The sequence below is a fragment of the Schistocerca americana genome, chromosome 8 (assembly GCF_021461395.2).
Source record: "Schistocerca americana isolate TAMUIC-IGC-003095 chromosome 8, iqSchAmer2.1, whole genome shotgun sequence".
NCBI classification, from domain to species: domain Eukaryota; kingdom Metazoa; phylum Arthropoda; class Insecta; order Orthoptera; family Acrididae; genus Schistocerca; species Schistocerca americana.
The window spans coordinates 250,298,693-250,317,878 of record NC_060126.1 but is presented as its reverse complement, the minus strand read 5'-3'; the positions used below and the strand labels follow the sequence as shown (position 1 = coordinate 250,317,878).

Here is a 19,186-nt window from a genome sequence, read left to right as displayed (position 1 = left end):
CGCTAAGTTTTGAGCTTCTGTAAAGGATTGCCTATCTTGGGGATTTTGCGTCTGTTTAAATTTGGCATGTTTGTTTAGTTGTTTCTGCAACAGTGTTCTAACACGTTTTGTGTACCAAGAAGGACCAGCTCCGTCGTTTGTTAGTTTATTTGGTATAAACCTCTCAGTCGCTGCTGATACTGTTTTTTTGAATTTAAGCCACATCTGGTCTACACTTATATTATTAATTTGGAATGAGTGGAGATTGTCTCTCAGGAAGGCGTCAAGTGAATTTTTATCTGCTTTTTTTTGAATAGGTATATTTTTCGCTTGTTTTTCGAGGATTTGGGGACTACAATATTCAATCTCGCTATGACAACCCTGTGTTCACTAATCCCTATATCGGTTTTGATGTTGGTTATTAACTCAGGATTATTTGTTGCTAAGAGGTCAAGTGTTTTTTCACAACCGTTTACTATTTGTGTGGGCTCATGAACTAACTGCTCAAAATAATTTTCAGAGAATGTGTTTAGCACAATTTCGGATGATATTTTATGCATACCTCCGGAATTAAACATGTATTTTCGCCAACATATCAAGGGTAAATTAAAGTCACCACTAACTATTATCATTTGAGTTCGGTATGTGTTTGAAATCAAACTCAAGTTTTCTTTGAACTTTTCAGCAACTGTATCATCTGAACTGGGAGGTCAGTAAAAGGATTCACTTATTATTTTATTCTGGTTGCCCACAGTGACCTCTGCCCATACTAACTCACAGGAAGTACCTACTTCAACTTCACGACAAGTTAAAGTAGTTCTAACAGCAACAAACACGCCACCACCAACTGTGTTTAGCCTATCTTTTCGGAACACGGTTAGGTTTTTTACAAAAATTTCAACTGAGCTTATATCCGGCTTTAGCCAGCATTCAGTGCTGAGCATTAGTGCTTTCTATTAGCGCTTCGAGCTCTGGTACTTTCCCAACATAGCTACGACAATTTACAGCTGTTATACCAATGGTTCCTGTATCTATGTTCTTCCTGTGTTCAGCCGGCACCCTTGGTGACTGAAGCCCATCTTAAGTTTTCTCAAGACCCTCTAACCTAAAAAACCGCCCAGCCCACGCCACACAGCCCCTGCATATAGTGGACACCTGACCTATTCAGTGGAACTCGAAACCCAACCACCCTTTGGCGCAAGTCGAGGAATCTGCAGCCTACATGGTCGCAGAACTGTCTGAGCCTCTGATTAAGACCCTCCACTCGGCTCTGTACCAGAGGTCCGCAATCGGTCCTGTCGACTACGCTGCAAATGGTCAGCTCTGCTTTCATCTTGCAAGTGAGAGTGGCAGCCTTTACCACTTATGTTAGCTGCTCAAAACCAGAGAGAATCTCTTCTGATCCAAAGTGAAACACATCATTGGTACCGATGTGAGCAACCACCTGCAGTTGGCTGCACCCTGTGCTCTTCATGGCATCTGGGTGGACCCTTTCCACGTCTGGAATGACTCCACCTGGTATGCACACGGAGTGCACATTGGTTTTCTTAGCCACCTTGTCAGCCAAGTCCCTAAGGGGCCCCATAACGCGCCTAACGTTGGAGCTCCCAACTACCAACAGTCCCACCCTCTGCGATTGCCCAGATCTTGCAGGCTGAGTGGTTTCCTCTGAAACAGGACAGACGACAGCATCTGGCTCAGCGACAGTGTCAGCCACAGACAGCACCTGGAACCTGTTTGTTAGACAAACCGAGGAGGCCTTATGTGCGGCCGCCTGGGAAGTCTTTCGCCACCTGCTTCGCCCCAGGGCGACCTCCCACTCGACCACAGGTGAAGGGTCAGCCTCAGTGTGAGTGGTAACTGGGTTGGCCACCGGTGAGGACCGGTCAGAGGACTCTTGACACGCTGGTCGCCCGTTGGATCCCCACGGCCGGCCCACAACAGTGGTGCTCATGCACTGCAGCCTCAAGCTGTGTAATCGAAGCCATCACAACCTGAAGCTGAGAGCGAAGTGTCACCAACTCAGCTCACATCTGCACACATTAATCGCAGTCCCTGTCCATACCAAAGACCACGGAAAAGTAAACTATGCAGATAAACGGACTATCAGCACGTGCTGCACAACTCTAATGTAGACCCTGACGAAAATGCATGAACTGTGTATAGTAATATGCAGATATTCAAGAACCTACCTACCAAAGCACTCAGGTGAAACTAAATAATTTGGCACTGATTAGGAACTTGTAATATATCACAAAATTGGTTTACTTTCTGACGCAAATGAAAACACAAGAACTGTGGCTATTAAATTTTAAATTTACACGCAAGAACTCAAGAAACTGAACTATTAAAGCACACAGATGATATAATAGAATTTGCTCCCGGTTAGGAACTTGTAAATGTCACAAAAGAAGTTTACTTATCTGTTGCTGTGTCTGTCGCGGTCGGTTATTACTGCTATTTTTTATTGTTCTTACAAGCATTTTTTTGTTGTTCTTATAAGAATAGAGTTGTCACATACTAAACCCCTAATAACAAATCCCATTGTAATATGTTTGAATATATATCTTAACTAAATTGGCCATTTGAATTATGATACTTAATTTTTTTTAAATCTTTTAATATGGCACACCCTCTTTGCTATTATGTTTCATGATTTGCAAATGATGACTTTGTAAAACTTGCTGTTCTTAAAATGGTAATGATGGGATAATTTTTCTTATAGTTCCTTGACATCCATCTGTGTGTGTCAGATGTTGTGATGCTGCTGCATCTTCAGTACTCCCCCATTGCTAATATAATTTTTTGCATATGATATCTGCTTCAACATTCTTAAAGCATGTTCTGCTGTATTTCCTGTTGGAATTTTCAGTCTTTCCTTCTACTCTGTGCCAATAAATTTAATTCAGTTAAAAGTACACTGTTGCATGTTGGAAAAACTAGTTGCTGCAGTTACTTTTGCTGTGTACTGCTAGTTAACTACATGCTCTACTATGAAGACATTTTTAACTACAGCCAGGAACAAAGTCTGCACTGCCTAATAATAGATATTAATAGCGACTGCATGTCAGCTCTCAACAAGCCTCACCATTTCAGTTGCTAGATGCAAGGCTTTGTTGATTTCCATGTCACCTATTATACAGCTTTCACACCATATCGTGTAACATTCACATATTCCAGACATGCTCATTTCAACAGAAGAGTGACACTCACAATGTTTCCAGTTGTGAAAGTTTGTTTATAAATGTCAAATATTCAGATGCACTTCACCATCTAATATTTCTTCTGGTGCTACACTAAAACTCAATAGATGTAGTTTCACTGTTATTGATTATTCTATGGCATTTCAGAAATGAATTACATAAATCACAAACTTTTCCCAAGAATTATTGACAGTCATTCTTCAACGGAACATATGTGATAAGCTTTACAGTATAGCTTGCAAATTCTTAGTTATGGTATGTAGATTTATAAGACATACCTGTTGAGGAATATATAAGTTTAAAACCACGATCAACTTCAGAAGACGCTACAAAGTTTATTTCAACATCACCAGTGCCTGAATAAAAATCCATGGGCTGAACAGTTCCACAGAATTTTGCAGAAGCCATAGGATCAGCCATAAACTGTAATAATGTGAAGATACAATGATTTATATAACAGTACAAATCACTCCGGATCATTCAGTGCTGGAAAAAAACTTTTAACATGAAACACAAATGTATAATTCCATGGCTATTTACAGTAATGCTTTTAAGAGAGCATGTTTATTAATAAATAACAGCAACTACAGAAATTACAATAAAGCATCAACATGTGACAGCAATGGCTCCAATCTTCACATGGTGTACATCTGTAAAATAGTAACAGGGTACACTGAATATAGTCATATTAAAAGTGTAATTCAAATATAACCCTTAAAAGTGAAATTTATTAGTAAATAACAGTGACTACAGAAATTACAACAAAGCATTAACGTGTGAAAGTAATGGCTCCAAATTTCACATGGTGTACATTTGTAAAATAGTAACAAGGTATATTGAATATTGTCATATTAAAAGTGTGATTCAAATATAACCCTTAAAAGCAAAATAAATTCCTAAAAGTTATACTATTGATTTGACATTTAGCAGTGTTATATCCTAGCCAGTAATGCCACCCGAGCCCGCTGCCAAAAAGGTTGGCAGCATCAAAGTCCGGACGCCGTCCGCATAAGCAGCGCCAGCGAGACAGGAAATTGCCGCAAGTCTGCGCGCGCCACCGCTGGCTTCTGGTTTCTTAAGCGCTGGAGTCGCGAGCGCTAGGACAGTTCTGGATTCGCCGCTCAGTTGTATACTCGCCACCGAATTGTGTACTTGCTAGTCAGTTGTGTGTTCATCGCAGCAGAGTTGTTGTTTGTCGTCAGCCGAAATTGACCTAGCCGCTCCGACTCGAACTAGACAGATTTCTGTAGACACGGAGTTCACTACTGTGTTTCTGTATCTTCGTTAATAAAGATAAGTACCGACTTTTATTTAATCAGAGTTTTTGGGTTTTCATCTTTCTGTTCAGTGTTCCAGCGGACCGGTCGGCCCGCTATTAAAAGTGTGGCGGTGACTTCGTAAGCCGTTTCTACAGCGAATTGCTTGTCGCTACGAACACCGCCACAAAAAGCAGTAATTACCCTTGTATTTTTATAAATTGCCAACAGTTGATAGCACAGAAAAGGAAGCTGTGTCAGTGCAAAGATGGCTGCTCACTGTTGACCTGCACCACACTGGAGCAGCGAACACCGGAATACATTTTCTGAGCTGTGAAACTGTTAAGCCTGTGGTAACATCTCACAGGATGAAATCACAGTACCACAATTCATTTGTTGTCCCTGCACCAACTGGACAAAGTGGTAGGGAGTTTAAAAGATGAATAATGTCTTTGGAAGATTCTCCGTGTCCAGGCCAGGCACACCTCATAGGAATGAGCAAAAATACTGCTGTCACAAAAGAGCTTGTGAAGGAAAATAGCGATACTGGTGTAAACAAAATAGCCACTATTTTGGATATCAGCATTAGTTCAGCACACAATATTGTCCATACGCACAGTGATTCAATAAAATGTCCAGACGATGGGTGCCAGTCACATCAATGAAGAGCAAGCAAAGAAAGGAGCCATAGCTCATCTATGAAGAGGTGACAGCCTTGGTGCATGAATGGCAGCATTCACAACCAAAAAAATTCTTCTCATGAGGTACCTATGCAGTTCTGAAAGAGTGGTATGTATCACAAAATTATACAGCTGTAAATTTTCTCTATTGCCGTACTTGCACAATAATAAATAATTAAGGTTTTCATTTGAATCACCCTCGTACATGTCTGTATGGAGCAAGTGAAGTGAGCTGTTGTGATGTTGTCACACTTCTTCTGACAGATTTGCATTTAGAGCAAGGTAACAGAATTGGAATTCAAAGTGCTTAATGGTCAGGTGAACACATAATAACGATGTATGTTCATACATCATATACAAGGGCTTCTATTTCTTTGGATTCAGAAAACAGAGATATGATTCTGAATCTCTTTTAAAGGCAATTCTTGTGGTATAAATGCTCCACCTGTGATGCTTGACTTTGGATGCTATACACAAGCAATCTTTGTAAATTAATAACAATTTATAGAATAAGGCTACAACATCTAAGTGCTCAAATGAAGGGTTTTCATTTGACTTCAACATCAGTAGTGCAAGAACCTACATACAGCCTCCAGAGGCTAATGATTACATTTTTATTGTTTTAAACAATTTGGCTCTTGAGTTACTCAGCATCATACAAAAAAGTAAAACAAGTGAATAGGCTTTGTATAATTTTGAAATAAGGTAGCGAGATATTTGTGTTTCTTTCTTTCATTTTTTTTCAGAGGGTGAAGTGCTTCCACAACTATGTAGTTTTAGTGTTTAAATAATAATTATAAATCAAAGTGCACAATATGCATAAACTGACTGTGCCAGTGAAATCAGCAGGCAGAAATAGAGTAATTAATGTGCCACAATTGTTCTTGCTATTATTATTGAACCATTTTCTATGTTGTTATCACTTGGTATAATTTTGAAAATTTATCAATGATGCATGAACATGTTCCTCAATTAATTTCATTACATAATAATTTTATGTACTGACCTGCAGAGAGGTTGGTCCATTGCATGCAAAGTGGTACGGGAATACTTTAAATGACCTGCGAGAAGGTGGAATAGGAAGAGCAGCTGCATACAGTTGGTCTTGGGACCTGGTGGGGGAAGGGGGGGGGGGGGGCAGTCACACAGTGGTATGAGTGGCAGTAAGGCCACTAGTTCTGAACATAGAATTTTCTGCTGGAACAGCTAGCAGTGAATTTATATTGATAATGATGAACATTGATTAAAAGCTTCCATGAGTGACAACAGTTAAGGAAAAGATAGATTGCTGCTTACCATAAAACTGACATGTTAAGTTGCAAACAGGAACAATTAAAAAAACACTTACATTAGCTTCCGGCCACAGCCTTCATCAGAAAAAGAAAGAGAAACAGAAACACCCCCATAAATTCACTCAAGAAAGCACACCTCGTGTACACATGACCACCAACTCCGGCGACTCGGACCAGAAGCTGCCGGAGTTGGCTGTCGTGTGCATGAGGTGTGCTTGTTTGCATGAATGTATGGTGTGGGTTCCTGTCTCTCTCTCTTTTTCCGATGAAGTCGTGGCTGAAAGCTAATGTGTAAGTGTATCGTAATTGTGCCTCTCTGCAATTTGATGTGTCATCTTCACGGTAACCAGCAATCTATCTTTTCCACACAGTGCTGAAATTCCAGCCTAGAGTTTCCATTGTTGAATGAGAGATTGGACAGTCTTGTATTTAACGGAGCTGAGGCAATGAGTCGGCTTCTGTGGGATAACATTTGCTTCGGTGGCAGGAAAACCTTTAAATACCTCATCTGAACCCTTTATACATAAATTAATGATACATTTGCTCAGTAATCTATATCCACTGAAGAACCAAAGAAACTGGTACACCTATCTAATATTGTGTAGGGCCCACGTGAGCATGCAGAAGTGCCACAACATGACACGGCATGGACTCTACTAATGTCTGAAGTAGTGCTTGAGGGAACTGCTACTGTGAATCCTGCAGTGATGTCCATAAATCCATAAGAGTGTGGGAGGGTGGAGATCTCTTCTGAACAGCACGTTGCAAGGCATCCAAGATATGCTCAATAATGTTCATGTATGGGGAGTCTGGTGGCCAGCAGAACTGTTTAAACTCAGATGAGTGTTCCTGGAGCCACTGTAGTAATTCTGGACATGTGGGGTGTTGCATTGTCCTGCTGGAATTGCCCAAGTCTGTCGGAATGCACAATGGACAGGAATGGATGCAGGTGATCAGACAGGACGCTGATGCAGGTGATCAGACAGGAAGCTTACATATGTGTCACCTATCAGAGTTGTATCTAGATGTATCAGGGGTCCCACATCACTCCAACTGCACATGTTCCACACAATTACAGAGCCTTCACCAACTTGAAGAGTCCCCTGCTGACATGCAGAGTCCATGGATTCATGAGGTTGTCTCCATACCCATACAACTCCATACCCATACACATCCATCCACTAGATACAATTTGAAATGAGACTCTTCTCACCAGACAATACGTTTCCAGTCATCAACAGTCCACTGTCGGTGTTGATGGGCTCAGCTGAGGCGTCAAGATTTGTGTTGTGAAGTCACGCAGGTTCCGAAAGCCCATATTGATGATGTTTTGTTGAATGGCTCACACACTGACACTTGCTGATGGCCCTGCACTGAAATCTACAGCCATCTGCAGAAGGGCTGCACTTCTGTCAAACTGAATGATTCTGTACGGTTGTTGTTTGTCCCGTTCCTGCAGGATCTTTTCCGGCTGCAGCGATGTCTGAGATTTGATGTTTTACCAGATGTCTGATACTCACGGTACACTTGTGAAATGGTTGTACGGAAAAGTTCCCACTTCATCACTACGTTGGAGATGCTGTGTCACATCGCTCGTGCAGCGACTATAACACCATGTTCAAACTCACTTAAATCTTGATAATACACCATTGTACCAGCAGTAACTGAGCAAACAACTGCTGCAGACACTTGTTGTCTCAAACAGGCATCGCCGACCACAGTGCCGTATTCTGCATGTTTACGTATCTCTGTATTTGCATACGCATGCCTATACCAGTTTCTTTGGAGCGTCAGTGTAGCAATACTATTTGTCTTTAGCTATAACTGCTGCCAACTTGAAGGTTTGTTTGAAAACTGCAGTGATTTACTTGGAATGGTCCTGTTGGAGATGGTAAGCTCTTTACTTTCCTCACCTTCTGAACTGAATGGCCAGTTACAGGAGACTTACAGTTTAACATGGACATCAAATCATGCCAGGGTGCAACTTGATATCATGCACAAATCATTATCGGGCATGAAATTATGAGACCAACTGGATACCAAACTACAGAACTTTGAATTTTTAGTCTGACACAAAACATAACAAAATGCGAGTAGAGAGATCTTGTCCCTTAATGGTTTACTGTGAAGAAATTTAGTAGGCTCTTCTGCTATGAATACAGTACACAGGAAAATGACATGTTACTATGATCCTCGTAGCTGATGTTTTGCATCTTTTGCCCCTGAATCATTCTTCTCAGGCAATATTCATTGATTTTACCTTCATTTTCCTCAGTGTCTTGTCAATTTCCCTTCTAATTAAATTTTATTCCTGTGATCAGAAGCCTGTCATTGCTGGTGATATTGTGGCCTTGACTGCCACTCCTTTTCGGTCATATTAGTACAGAAATAAATATGCACTGAATATATGTATAAATATGCACTGAATATATGTAACACTTCCAAGCCACTAGGTTTTATAGTGAGCTTCCAAGCTTCTAGATTTTACAGTAATAGAGTGAAACAAAATGATATTAAATCTGAACTTATAAATAATATACAGATGTACAATTTTATGTGCAACTGGCCTATTGTTTTTTTTTTTTTTTTCATACTGAAACCAAGTCTAAAGTTACAACAACAAATAAAAAATCTATTGCTTATGTTGAACATCACAAATAAACAATTCAATCTGTGATAGAAGCATGTGAATGATATAAAACTCATGGAATGTGAAAAAGCCACTTTATGGCATATAATCAACTCAAGTAGGAAGTCTATGGATAGACTATCAAAATCCTCCAAATGGTCATGTTGTGTATGCCTATAAATAGCTGTAGAAAACATTAAACTGCAGTCTTTGCTAACATAATCATAAGTGATGATGAAAATGTGACAGCTGAAGAGAACAGGGAACATCTTAGACCCTACAAAACATCCTATTATCAGTCAAAGAAAGAAATTTCAATGATACCACAGTTATTGCAAGATCTCATTTCAGGTGTTAGCACAATACTAGGGCATATATTCCTTTGTGACCAATATGCCTGATAAACAACAATGTCTACAGTTACTATAGGCTTATCAGCAACAAATAATGGGTCTTCAGTACGGATTGAGATAGAGCGCCATACATCTGAACTGCTGTATGGGGTATATGGCACTGTCTAGAATGCATTATCTAGCATTACAATGGAGGAAGTTTGCTGTCGTTACTTGAGGTTTGATGTCAGGTGGTTGGGAACTCAACACTTTCTCCAATGTAGGGGTAACAACTGAGAGCCCAAATATGTATTATCTCTTCAACATATTCCTCAAGCTGTATTCGAGCAAACATGACTCACCTACATGTTTCAAAGTGTTCAACATTATTAGTATGCACAACATGTATGATTTCCACTCCAATCTGCCACTCACCTGACATGTTGATCTTTGAATACTTCCGGGAATTCACGAATTGTCAAATTAATCCTGCGACATCTCCTAGCCAATACAGATGGAATGTTAAAAGCAAATGTATAAAAACTACATGTAGTAATAGAAAGGATTTTCAGAACCTGACAGCAAACGCAAGTTTTATGACTTACACTCAAAAACAAAAAATCTTGGAGAAGTACAGCCAAGACAGTACACCCTTAAAAAAAAAAAGAATCCATGTTCTGATCAACAATTTACATGATGACAAATTAAGTTGCTACATTATGATGGTAAAGTCATTAGCATTTCATTTTAAAGTCATATAAAAGCAGTACAGTAATTTTGCTTAATGTGGGTATTCAAAGATATAAATGGTCAAACACTTTTATAATATGTTGAATCAAAAAAGCTTGTCCTGTATTACAAGCACATTTGTTCAACACAGAATAATCCAACAAAAATAAATAATTCCTGCACACCATTATAAAATCCTTTCTTTCAAACTAAATCAAACAATAATTCAGGATGAAATATACAAGCATATGTCATTACTCACCAAACAGAAATTATGCTGAGCAGCGTACAAGAAAAACAGAAAATGACAATTTGTTACACTTTACTATACATCTGCTCCCTCTCCCGGATATGTCACTGAACAGATCTGAATAATTTCAACCTGCATCTATCTCTACTCTAACAACATTTTAAGTAACACTGGCACTGGGTGTAAAAAATACCTATCACTATGATGTATTACAATAATTCTCTTCTACACTAATCAATTAATTGTTGGTAATAACTGAGACATTCTGTAATAAGTACATTTAAAATTATGTAAATGTTTCTGAGTTGATTACTTACACCATAAACATAGCCCTCTTTTCGTTTCCCACTATATATCATCATCTCACCAAGGCCTTCTCTGATATATTCAGCATTCTGAAAAGATACATGAATTTAGCAAAAAACACAGAACTAACACACAACTGGAACTCCATAGTTAAGTAGGCAACACTCAAATGTTGTGACATTTTGTATTTTGGAAAATGAAAGTTGTGATATTTTTGTTTCTGGATACACAAGTTAAAATTGTTACCCAACATTTATTTACCCCTGCACTGAAATTAGAATATCTTAATGAAGCTAAATCAAGGGAAGAACTTTTTTTTCCTCCAGTGGTAAAAAACGAGTGGAAAGACTGCAAATGTAAGTGGAAGAGCACTTTTACGATTTGCAAAAATGTTATGCTACATTAAGATTAACGTAGAAGAATACCATTAATACACAAACACCACAGGCTATTCAGTTAATTGGAACAAGTGAACAATTATTTCGCATTGTTGGCAAACTTCACTACATGCCCACTTTCAGATGTAGATGTATAGACAGATGTCTACTGATGACGTGTGTGGTGCCGTATTTGGAATCAATAACTTATGTTACATGGGAATACTTATTTTTCCCACATGTAAATTAATTTCTTCATTTATAAAGACAAGAACAGAGAAAACAACTCAAGCACACGTTACTCTACAGGCCATGTGACTGCAAATTTATGATACACTGCAAAATTTTTTCATAGCTGTTCTGGTATTATCATATTTATAATGTGGGAACAAATTTGTTTCCATGTAACATGATTTGGTTTTAAATACAATGACATACACATATAATATATATCTGAAAATGGCCATTGCCCAAAATTAGGTAGCAATGCAAAATAAATGTTGAAGTAAAAGTTCAGCCTGTATCAATAAATTAAATAGTCTACACTGGATAAAATGGTTTTATCCTTCATAAATACATCAGGACTGTGGACTAAAGCAAGAGGAAATGTACATACAAATACCTGGAAAAGACCACGACATTTTCATAATGACATAGCATTGGCATGATGAAAGTAAATGCTGTTTACAATGTAATTTCTGTTTACAATGTAATTTCATACTGTTCTAATGAAATCTTGATGTCGTATGTCACTGGTGTTATGTCACTGATGTATTGGGCTAGTCACTGTCACCTAAAGAAACAGAGGCTACTGCATAATACTGATAAAAAAAGGATAGGGCTATAGATAGAGACATGCTCTATGTAACTGACAAGCCAATGTGGCAGCTTTGTTTTATGCAATTCATATACAGCAATATTATTTCCAGGAGGTATGTTAGAAACACTGTGAAATCGAGGTAATATGTTATTTTACCAGTGTATACTAGTTGAACAGTTGTGTGGATTGTCATATAATATTTTTTTTCCTCATAGTAATGTTTTTCTCCTGGTACATTGAAGATCCGAAGATGACACCTAGACTTTGTTGAAACCAGACATAGATAAAGTTAAATAAAAATAAAAAAAGCTATTTCAATACATGATATTGGCTGCCAAATATTCTTATAAACCCAAAAGTATTGGATTAAGACCATAATACTTAAGTCATATTTTCAATTTAATTCCCTTTGGAGTGTAGACTCTTGGCAAACTTCACAGCATAATGCCACAGTGACTTCACTGGGACCCTGCTTTGTAGAGCAGAATAGTCTACTGTGTGTCCTACTCATGGCAGTACAGCATTCTGCTACACTGATAGTGAACCATGTGTGAATGGATAAATGTATTTTCTACAGGTGAACCTGGCATTAGTTTGAAGGACAATGGTCCATACATTCACAGTACCCTGACAGAAAAAGACCAGTCTTCTGGGGCCATTGTTTTTGGAGGTATTCTGTAGCATGAGCATATGTAGTTCCACATCTTCCTTGCTCAATAAATAAAGTACAGAAGAAAGGTACAGCAACTGAGACTTTTCTTAAGTTCCAATTGTCCATATGTCTTAATGGATGAAAGTGATCATTGACATTATTCATTCTTTACGGGCTTATTAGTGAATATATCTGACATATGTACTGCCAGTGAGATATCTGGATCTAAAACTTACAGAACCACTTTGTGGCACACTATGTGGATGAACTGTAGCCCAGCAATGGCCACTATTGATGCTTCGAGATCTCTGTTGACATCTTTCTCAGAAATCAGACTAATTGCCAACAAAGCTCTTGATCTCATATATCACCAAATAGACAGCTTGCCACATTGCTGCTAAACATATGTGTCAGCTGAAAGTTACCATATCCCTCACTAACTGTTCCATAGTTGTAAAGATTTTCAATTTGTATACTGGGTATGTTTATATATAGATCTTTTCTAATTACATGTTTCCAGGATTTTTGTATCCCAAATTACTAGTCATTAAGGTTCATCTTTTTCTGGAACCTTTCAAACATCCTGTAAATATGCTCATATTTCTTGATAAAAGGTATATTTTGAACACTAGTGAATGTTTATGGTAATGCCGTAGCATGTGCTACTATCAATTCATCATCAAGAATATTACTCATCCTAAGTTTTATGCCAGTATTCCGAAATATTTACAAAATTAGAGTTGTCTGTTCAGGAATGTTTCACATTATATGAAATAGTGAAGCCCTGAAAGATAATTACCCATTTGTTGTTGTTGTGGTCTTCAGTCCTGAGACTGGTTTGATGCAGCTCTCCATGCTACTCTATCCTGTGCAAGCTTCTTCATCTCCCAGTAACTACTGCAACCTACATCCTTCTGAATCTGCTTAGTGTATTCATCTCTTGGTCTCCCTTTACGATTTTTACCCTCCACGCTGCCCTCCAATACTAAATTGGTGATCCCTTGATGCCCCAGAACATGTCCTACCAACCGATCCCTTCTTCTAGTCAAGTTGTGCCACAAATTTCTCTTCTCCCCAATCCTATTCAATACCTCATCATTTGGTATGTGATCTATCCATCTAATCTTCAGCATTCTTCTGTAGCACCACATTTCAAAAGCTTCTATTCCATTCTTGTCCAAACTATTTATCATCCATGTTTCACTTCCATACATGGCTACACTCCATACAAATACTTTCAGAAAAGACTTCCTGACACTTAAATCTATACTTGATGTTAACAAATTTCTCTTCTTCAGAAATGCTTTCCTTGCCATTGCCAGTCTACATTTTATATCCTCTCTACTTTGACCATCACCAGTTATTTTGCTCCCCAAATAGCAAAACTCCTTTACTACTTTAAGTGTCTCATTTCCTAATCTAATTCCCTCAGCAATACCCGAGTTAACTCGACTACATTCCATTATCCTCATTTGCTTTTGTTGATGTTCATCTTATATCCTCCTTTCAAGACACTGTCCATTCCGTTCAACTGCTCTTCCAAGTCCTTTGCTGTCTCTGACAGAATTACAATGTCATTGGCGAACCTCAAAGTTTTTATTTCTTCTCCATGGATTTTAATACCTACTCTGAATTTTTCTTTTGTTTCCTTTACTGCTTGCTCAATATACCGATTGAATAACATCGGGGAGAGGCTACAACTCTGTCTCACTCCCTTCCCAACCACTGCTTCCCCTTCGTGTCCCTCTACTCTTATAACTGCCATCTGGTTTCTGTACAAATTGTAAATAGCCTTTCATTCCCTGTATTTTACCCCTGCCACCTTCAGAATTTGAAAGAGAGTATTCCAGTCAACATTGTCAAAAGCTTTCTCTTTATCTTGTCAATTACCAGTATTATTTCAACAAATTATCTGAATATTTTTATTCTAGGTTTTCTAATTTTTATTAAAGCCATAGGAAGTAATTTTCACTTGAAATACGCCTCAATACTTACAGTAAGAGAGAGCAGGATTATAGAAGTCAAAGCCTCTCACAAGCAAGTTGCATAGCATGCTATACAAAATTCACTCCTCAAAATCAAGACAACAATGTTCTATGACATCTAACAATGGCTATCAGTAAAATTCAGTGCATAGGTAATTGTCATTGTCACTATATCAGCTGTAATGTATGGCAATACTTACATATGTGGTCACTCTCATGAGTTAAAAACCAGGCCTATTTGTAGTAACCAGAACTAACCAATTAGTTAGTGAAAACCAGAACTTATTACCATAAGTAACTAAAATATGTTAAACATCAGTGCTTTTACACAAGGGAATTACCATTTTTATACAACTAAAAGAAAACCATATTTTGAGCTTTTAATAATACCCAAGTACACAAAACCATGGGAAGGAAACCAGTAACAAAGTTTGTGAACGACGTCAAACAACAATTCATCAAGATAGACTATGAAACACCAGCAAGGAGTATGAGGATACACACTGAGACTGCTCATTCCAGTTGATAAAAAGAAGTAACATTTGATTTTTATGTCTATCAGCCAAAAGATTATGAACAATTTTGATGCAAAGGTCACAATTCTCAAAGTGTGGAGCCACTGTGTTGTCACCAGGCTCATAAACAAGACTGAAAACTTCACTAGCTTTCTGAAGAATCCTTTTCCAAGCTGTAGAGTGCAGGTTCATGCCTGCACATGACCCCCCCCCCCCCCCCCCCCCTCCCCGCACACACACACACCAATTCTGTACATTCTGTCAGAACTTTACAGCAAAAAAGATATTAAAAGGTAAAAGTGCAAGCTCAGATTTAACAATGATTGGCCACAGCCTTGTCTGAGGAAAGAAGGAAGGAAGATCATTATGGATTAACAGCCAATCAACAAAGTTATCAGAACAACGTGCATGCACAGATTAAACAAGAACAGAATGGAAAATCAGCCATGTCCTTTTTATGGAGCTTTCCTGGAATACACCTCTAGTCACTTTGGGAAACCATCAACATCTTTATCTGGAATGCTGGATGGAAATTTGAACTCCCTTCAACCCAAATATGACTGTGCCACTTCCTTCTGTGTTCCTACTGGAAAAGGCTTGCATTGAGATATCAACCTGGACAGTATACCATCTATCAAATATGTTGAGGAAACATCATAAATTATGAGTTTCCATCCCATTGCTTTACATGCTCCTCATGTACACTGCACTGAAAATGACAGCACTTGAAATGTCTTAGCTATACCCAGATCAGAATAACAAAGTGACTGACATCTAGCTGATTCCCAGTCTGCTGCTACAGCAACAGCCAATCAGAGAATGCACTTGGCCTCACCTCATATTCCATTCACCATTGTCACACCTTTCTGCTATGGCAGGTAGCGGCTACTGTAGCTAGTTTGTTTCTCTGTGAGGTGAATTTATTTTGTGCCACAGAATGTCTGTAGCTTGTAGAGGGCATGTGCAAAAATGTGTGGCTGCTAAATGGACAGTTCAGTGATCTGCTCGTTTTGTGTGGTCAGACACGTGAGTTTGTACGTTCTGTGTGAGAATATTTCGAGAAGGAGAGAGACAATGATGCAACTCTATTGCCTCTAACAAAGGTAGTTGAAGGAACTGAAGATGCTTTGAAGATACTAAAAATATTGTCATCAAAATTTGCAAGGAGAAATACTGTGCACTAAGGGAAGAGCCTGGTTCATGTAAAATGTGGAGACCCGGTAAAACGAAGACAGAACCCCACATAAAAAAACTTGGATTCTTTTCAACAAGATTCTGTTTGTCACCATATACATGGATTTTATGAGAAAAAAAGGATATCCAACTTTTAAAAAAGCTGCATGTTACTCTTTGTGAGGCAGAGTTATTCAGTAGCAGCAAGACATTTTTGTTAAAAGTTTGTTAGGGCCCCAGTTCTTGGTATAAAAAAAATTAATATACAGAAAATTATAATGGAGAGAAGTGATATCATCTCTGGCATTGTCGACTTTTGAGAAATATCATTAAAGTGCTGTTTGAGAACATTGTGTGGCTCGACAAAACCTGGATAAACACTGGTCATTCTGTAAAAATAGACTGACAGGTGATGCATATGTGAAAATTATGATGTTCCTGTGGGAAAGCGATCAAGAACTATTGTCTTGCATTCTGTAGCTACATCTGGTTTTGTGCCTAACTATCTCCTCATTTACACATCAAGAAAAACAAGCAAATACCATGAGGTTATGAACCATGACAGTTTTCTTAAGTGGTTTAAGGGGCAACTAATTGGAAAACCTGAACTGGTCATGTGTCATTGTAATGGGTAATGCCCCTACCATTCAGCTATTAAAGATAAAGCTCCAACGATGGAAATAAAAAAGGCCGACATTGGATGGTTGAAACTCCACAAGGTGAAAAGCCAGGATGATTTACGAAGGATGCAGCTCACAGAGGTAGTGAAAAAATAATCCACAGTTTCAACAGTAAGTTGTGGAAGAGGTAGCTAAAGAACGTGGCCACAGGGTTAGGCTTCCACCATACCACTGCCATTTTAATGCTATCGAAATGATTTGGACCCAGACTAGACGTTACGTGGCAACAAATAACAAAAGCTTCACTGTGGCAGAAATTCAAAGACCATTAGAGGAAGCAGTGGCACAAATAACACCAGAGAAGTGGGATAATGTTGTACATCACACAGTTATGGTTGTTAAAAAAGTGTGGAAAAGTGGAGCGAGTGTAGACTGTAATACTGAAAATATAACTATATCCTTGGGGAATTCCAGTGATTCGTTCACGGACCACAGGTCAGATAATGGCAGTGTCGAGGAAGAAAGTGATTCTGAACTAAGTGGCATTTACCCTTTGCCTTTAATTCATCTTTATTTTTGTATTTTGAATTTTTGACTGAATGGTATGTACTGCATTTGCACAATAAGTCTCATCTCATTATTAAGGAATACTCCCCTGCACAAGTATAACGCTCTGCATTCGCACTACAGTGATTGGTAAGTACTCAAGCTGCAGCTGCAGCCATACTGCGCACATACGCACCAGTGAGCTGACAACATTGTCCCCTTCCACACTCAACTATGCTTTGCTGTCAAATCACTTTGTTCTTCTAATCAGGGTGTAACTTTTCTGTTGTGCATACACAACTTGGAATGCACAGACTATTTTGTTTCTTATTTGGACATCTTAAAAACAGGTAATAACATAAGTATTTCTTATCCTACAATGTTCTGTTACTCATAATAATTTCTTCCATTCTCACTTGCCTGACCAGGCATTGCTTTGATATCTCCACTAACTTAAACACTGGGTAATTAAAGCAACCAAATACATTTTATGAAGAGTGTAATTTCTTTTGAAGTACAAGAAATTTTTTATTTGTGTATTTTCTTTTTAAGTACAAAATTTTTTTTAATAGTGTTTCACTAAGGAGTTCTATGTACTTCATGTGACGAGTATACCATGTTGTTGTTGTTGTTGTGGTCTTCAGTCCTGAGACTGGTTTGATGCAGCTCTCCATGCTACTCTATCCTGTGCGAACTCCTTCATCTCCCAGTACCTACTGCAACCCACATCCTTCTGAATCTGCTTAGTGTATTCATCTCTTGGTCTCCCTTTACGATTTTTACCCTCCACGCTGTCCTCCAATACTAAACTGGTGATCCCTTGATGCCTCAGAACATGTCCTACCAACTGGTCCCTTCTTCTAGTCAAGTTGTGCCACAAACTCCTCTTCTCCCCAATTCTAATCAATACCTTCTTATTAGTTATGTGATCTACCCATCTAATCTTCAGCATTCTTCTGTAGCACCACTTTTCGAAAGCTGCTATTCTCATCTTGTCCAAACCATTTATCGTCCATGTTTCACTTCCATACATGGCTACACTCCACACAAATACTTTCAGAAACGACTTCCTGACACTTAAATCTATACTCGATGTTAACAAATTTCTCTTCTTCAGAAACACTTTCCTTGCCATTGCCAGTCTACATTTTATATCTTCTCTACTTCGACCATCATCAGTTATTTTGCTCATCGAATAGCAAAACTCCTTTACTACTTTAAGTGTCTCATTTCCTAATCTAATTCCCTCCGCATTACTCAAATTAATTCAACTACATTCCATTATCCTCGTTTTTCTTTTGTTGATTTTCATCTTATATCCTCCTTTCAAGACACCATCCATTCCGTTCAACTGCTCTTCCAAGTCCTTTGCTGTCTCTGACAGAATTACAGTGTCATCAGAGAACCTCAAAGCTTCTAATTCTTCTCCATGGATTTTAATACCTACTCCGAATTTTTCTTTATGTCCCTCGACTTTTATAACTGCCATCTGGTTTCTGTACAAACTGTAAATAGCCTTTTGCTCCTTATAATTTACCCCTGCCACCTTCAGAATTTGAAAGAGAGTATTCCAGTCAACATTATCAAAAGCTTTCTCTAAGTCTGCAAATGCTAGATACTTATGTTTGCCTTTTCTTAATCTAGCTCCTAAGATAAGTCGTAGGGTCAGTATTGCCTCACCCGTTCTATCATTTCTACAGAATCCAAACTGATCTTCCCCGAGGTCGGCTTCTACCAGTTTTTCCATTTGTCTGTAAAGAATTCGTGTTAGTATTTTGCAGCCGTGACTTATTAAACTGATAGTTGAGTAATTTTCACATCTGTCAACACCTGCTTTCTTTG

At 38.5% G+C, this 19,186-nt stretch overlaps 1 protein-coding gene across 1 annotated transcript in view; it reads right to left on the bottom strand.

Annotated features, from left to right (window-relative positions):
- LOC124545739 (cubilin-like) overlaps positions 1-19,186 on the bottom strand; it is a 718,402-nt gene that overhangs the window by 40,213 nt on the left and 659,003 nt on the right. The window contains exons 60-61 of the mRNA XM_047124681.1: positions 10,668-10,745; positions 3,461-3,605 (exon numbers count right to left, since the gene is read on the bottom strand). Of these exons, the coding sequence (XP_046980637.1) occupies positions 3,461-3,605; positions 10,668-10,745 (223 nt within the window). The remainder of the gene's footprint in view (positions 1-3,460; positions 3,606-10,667; positions 10,746-19,186) is intronic.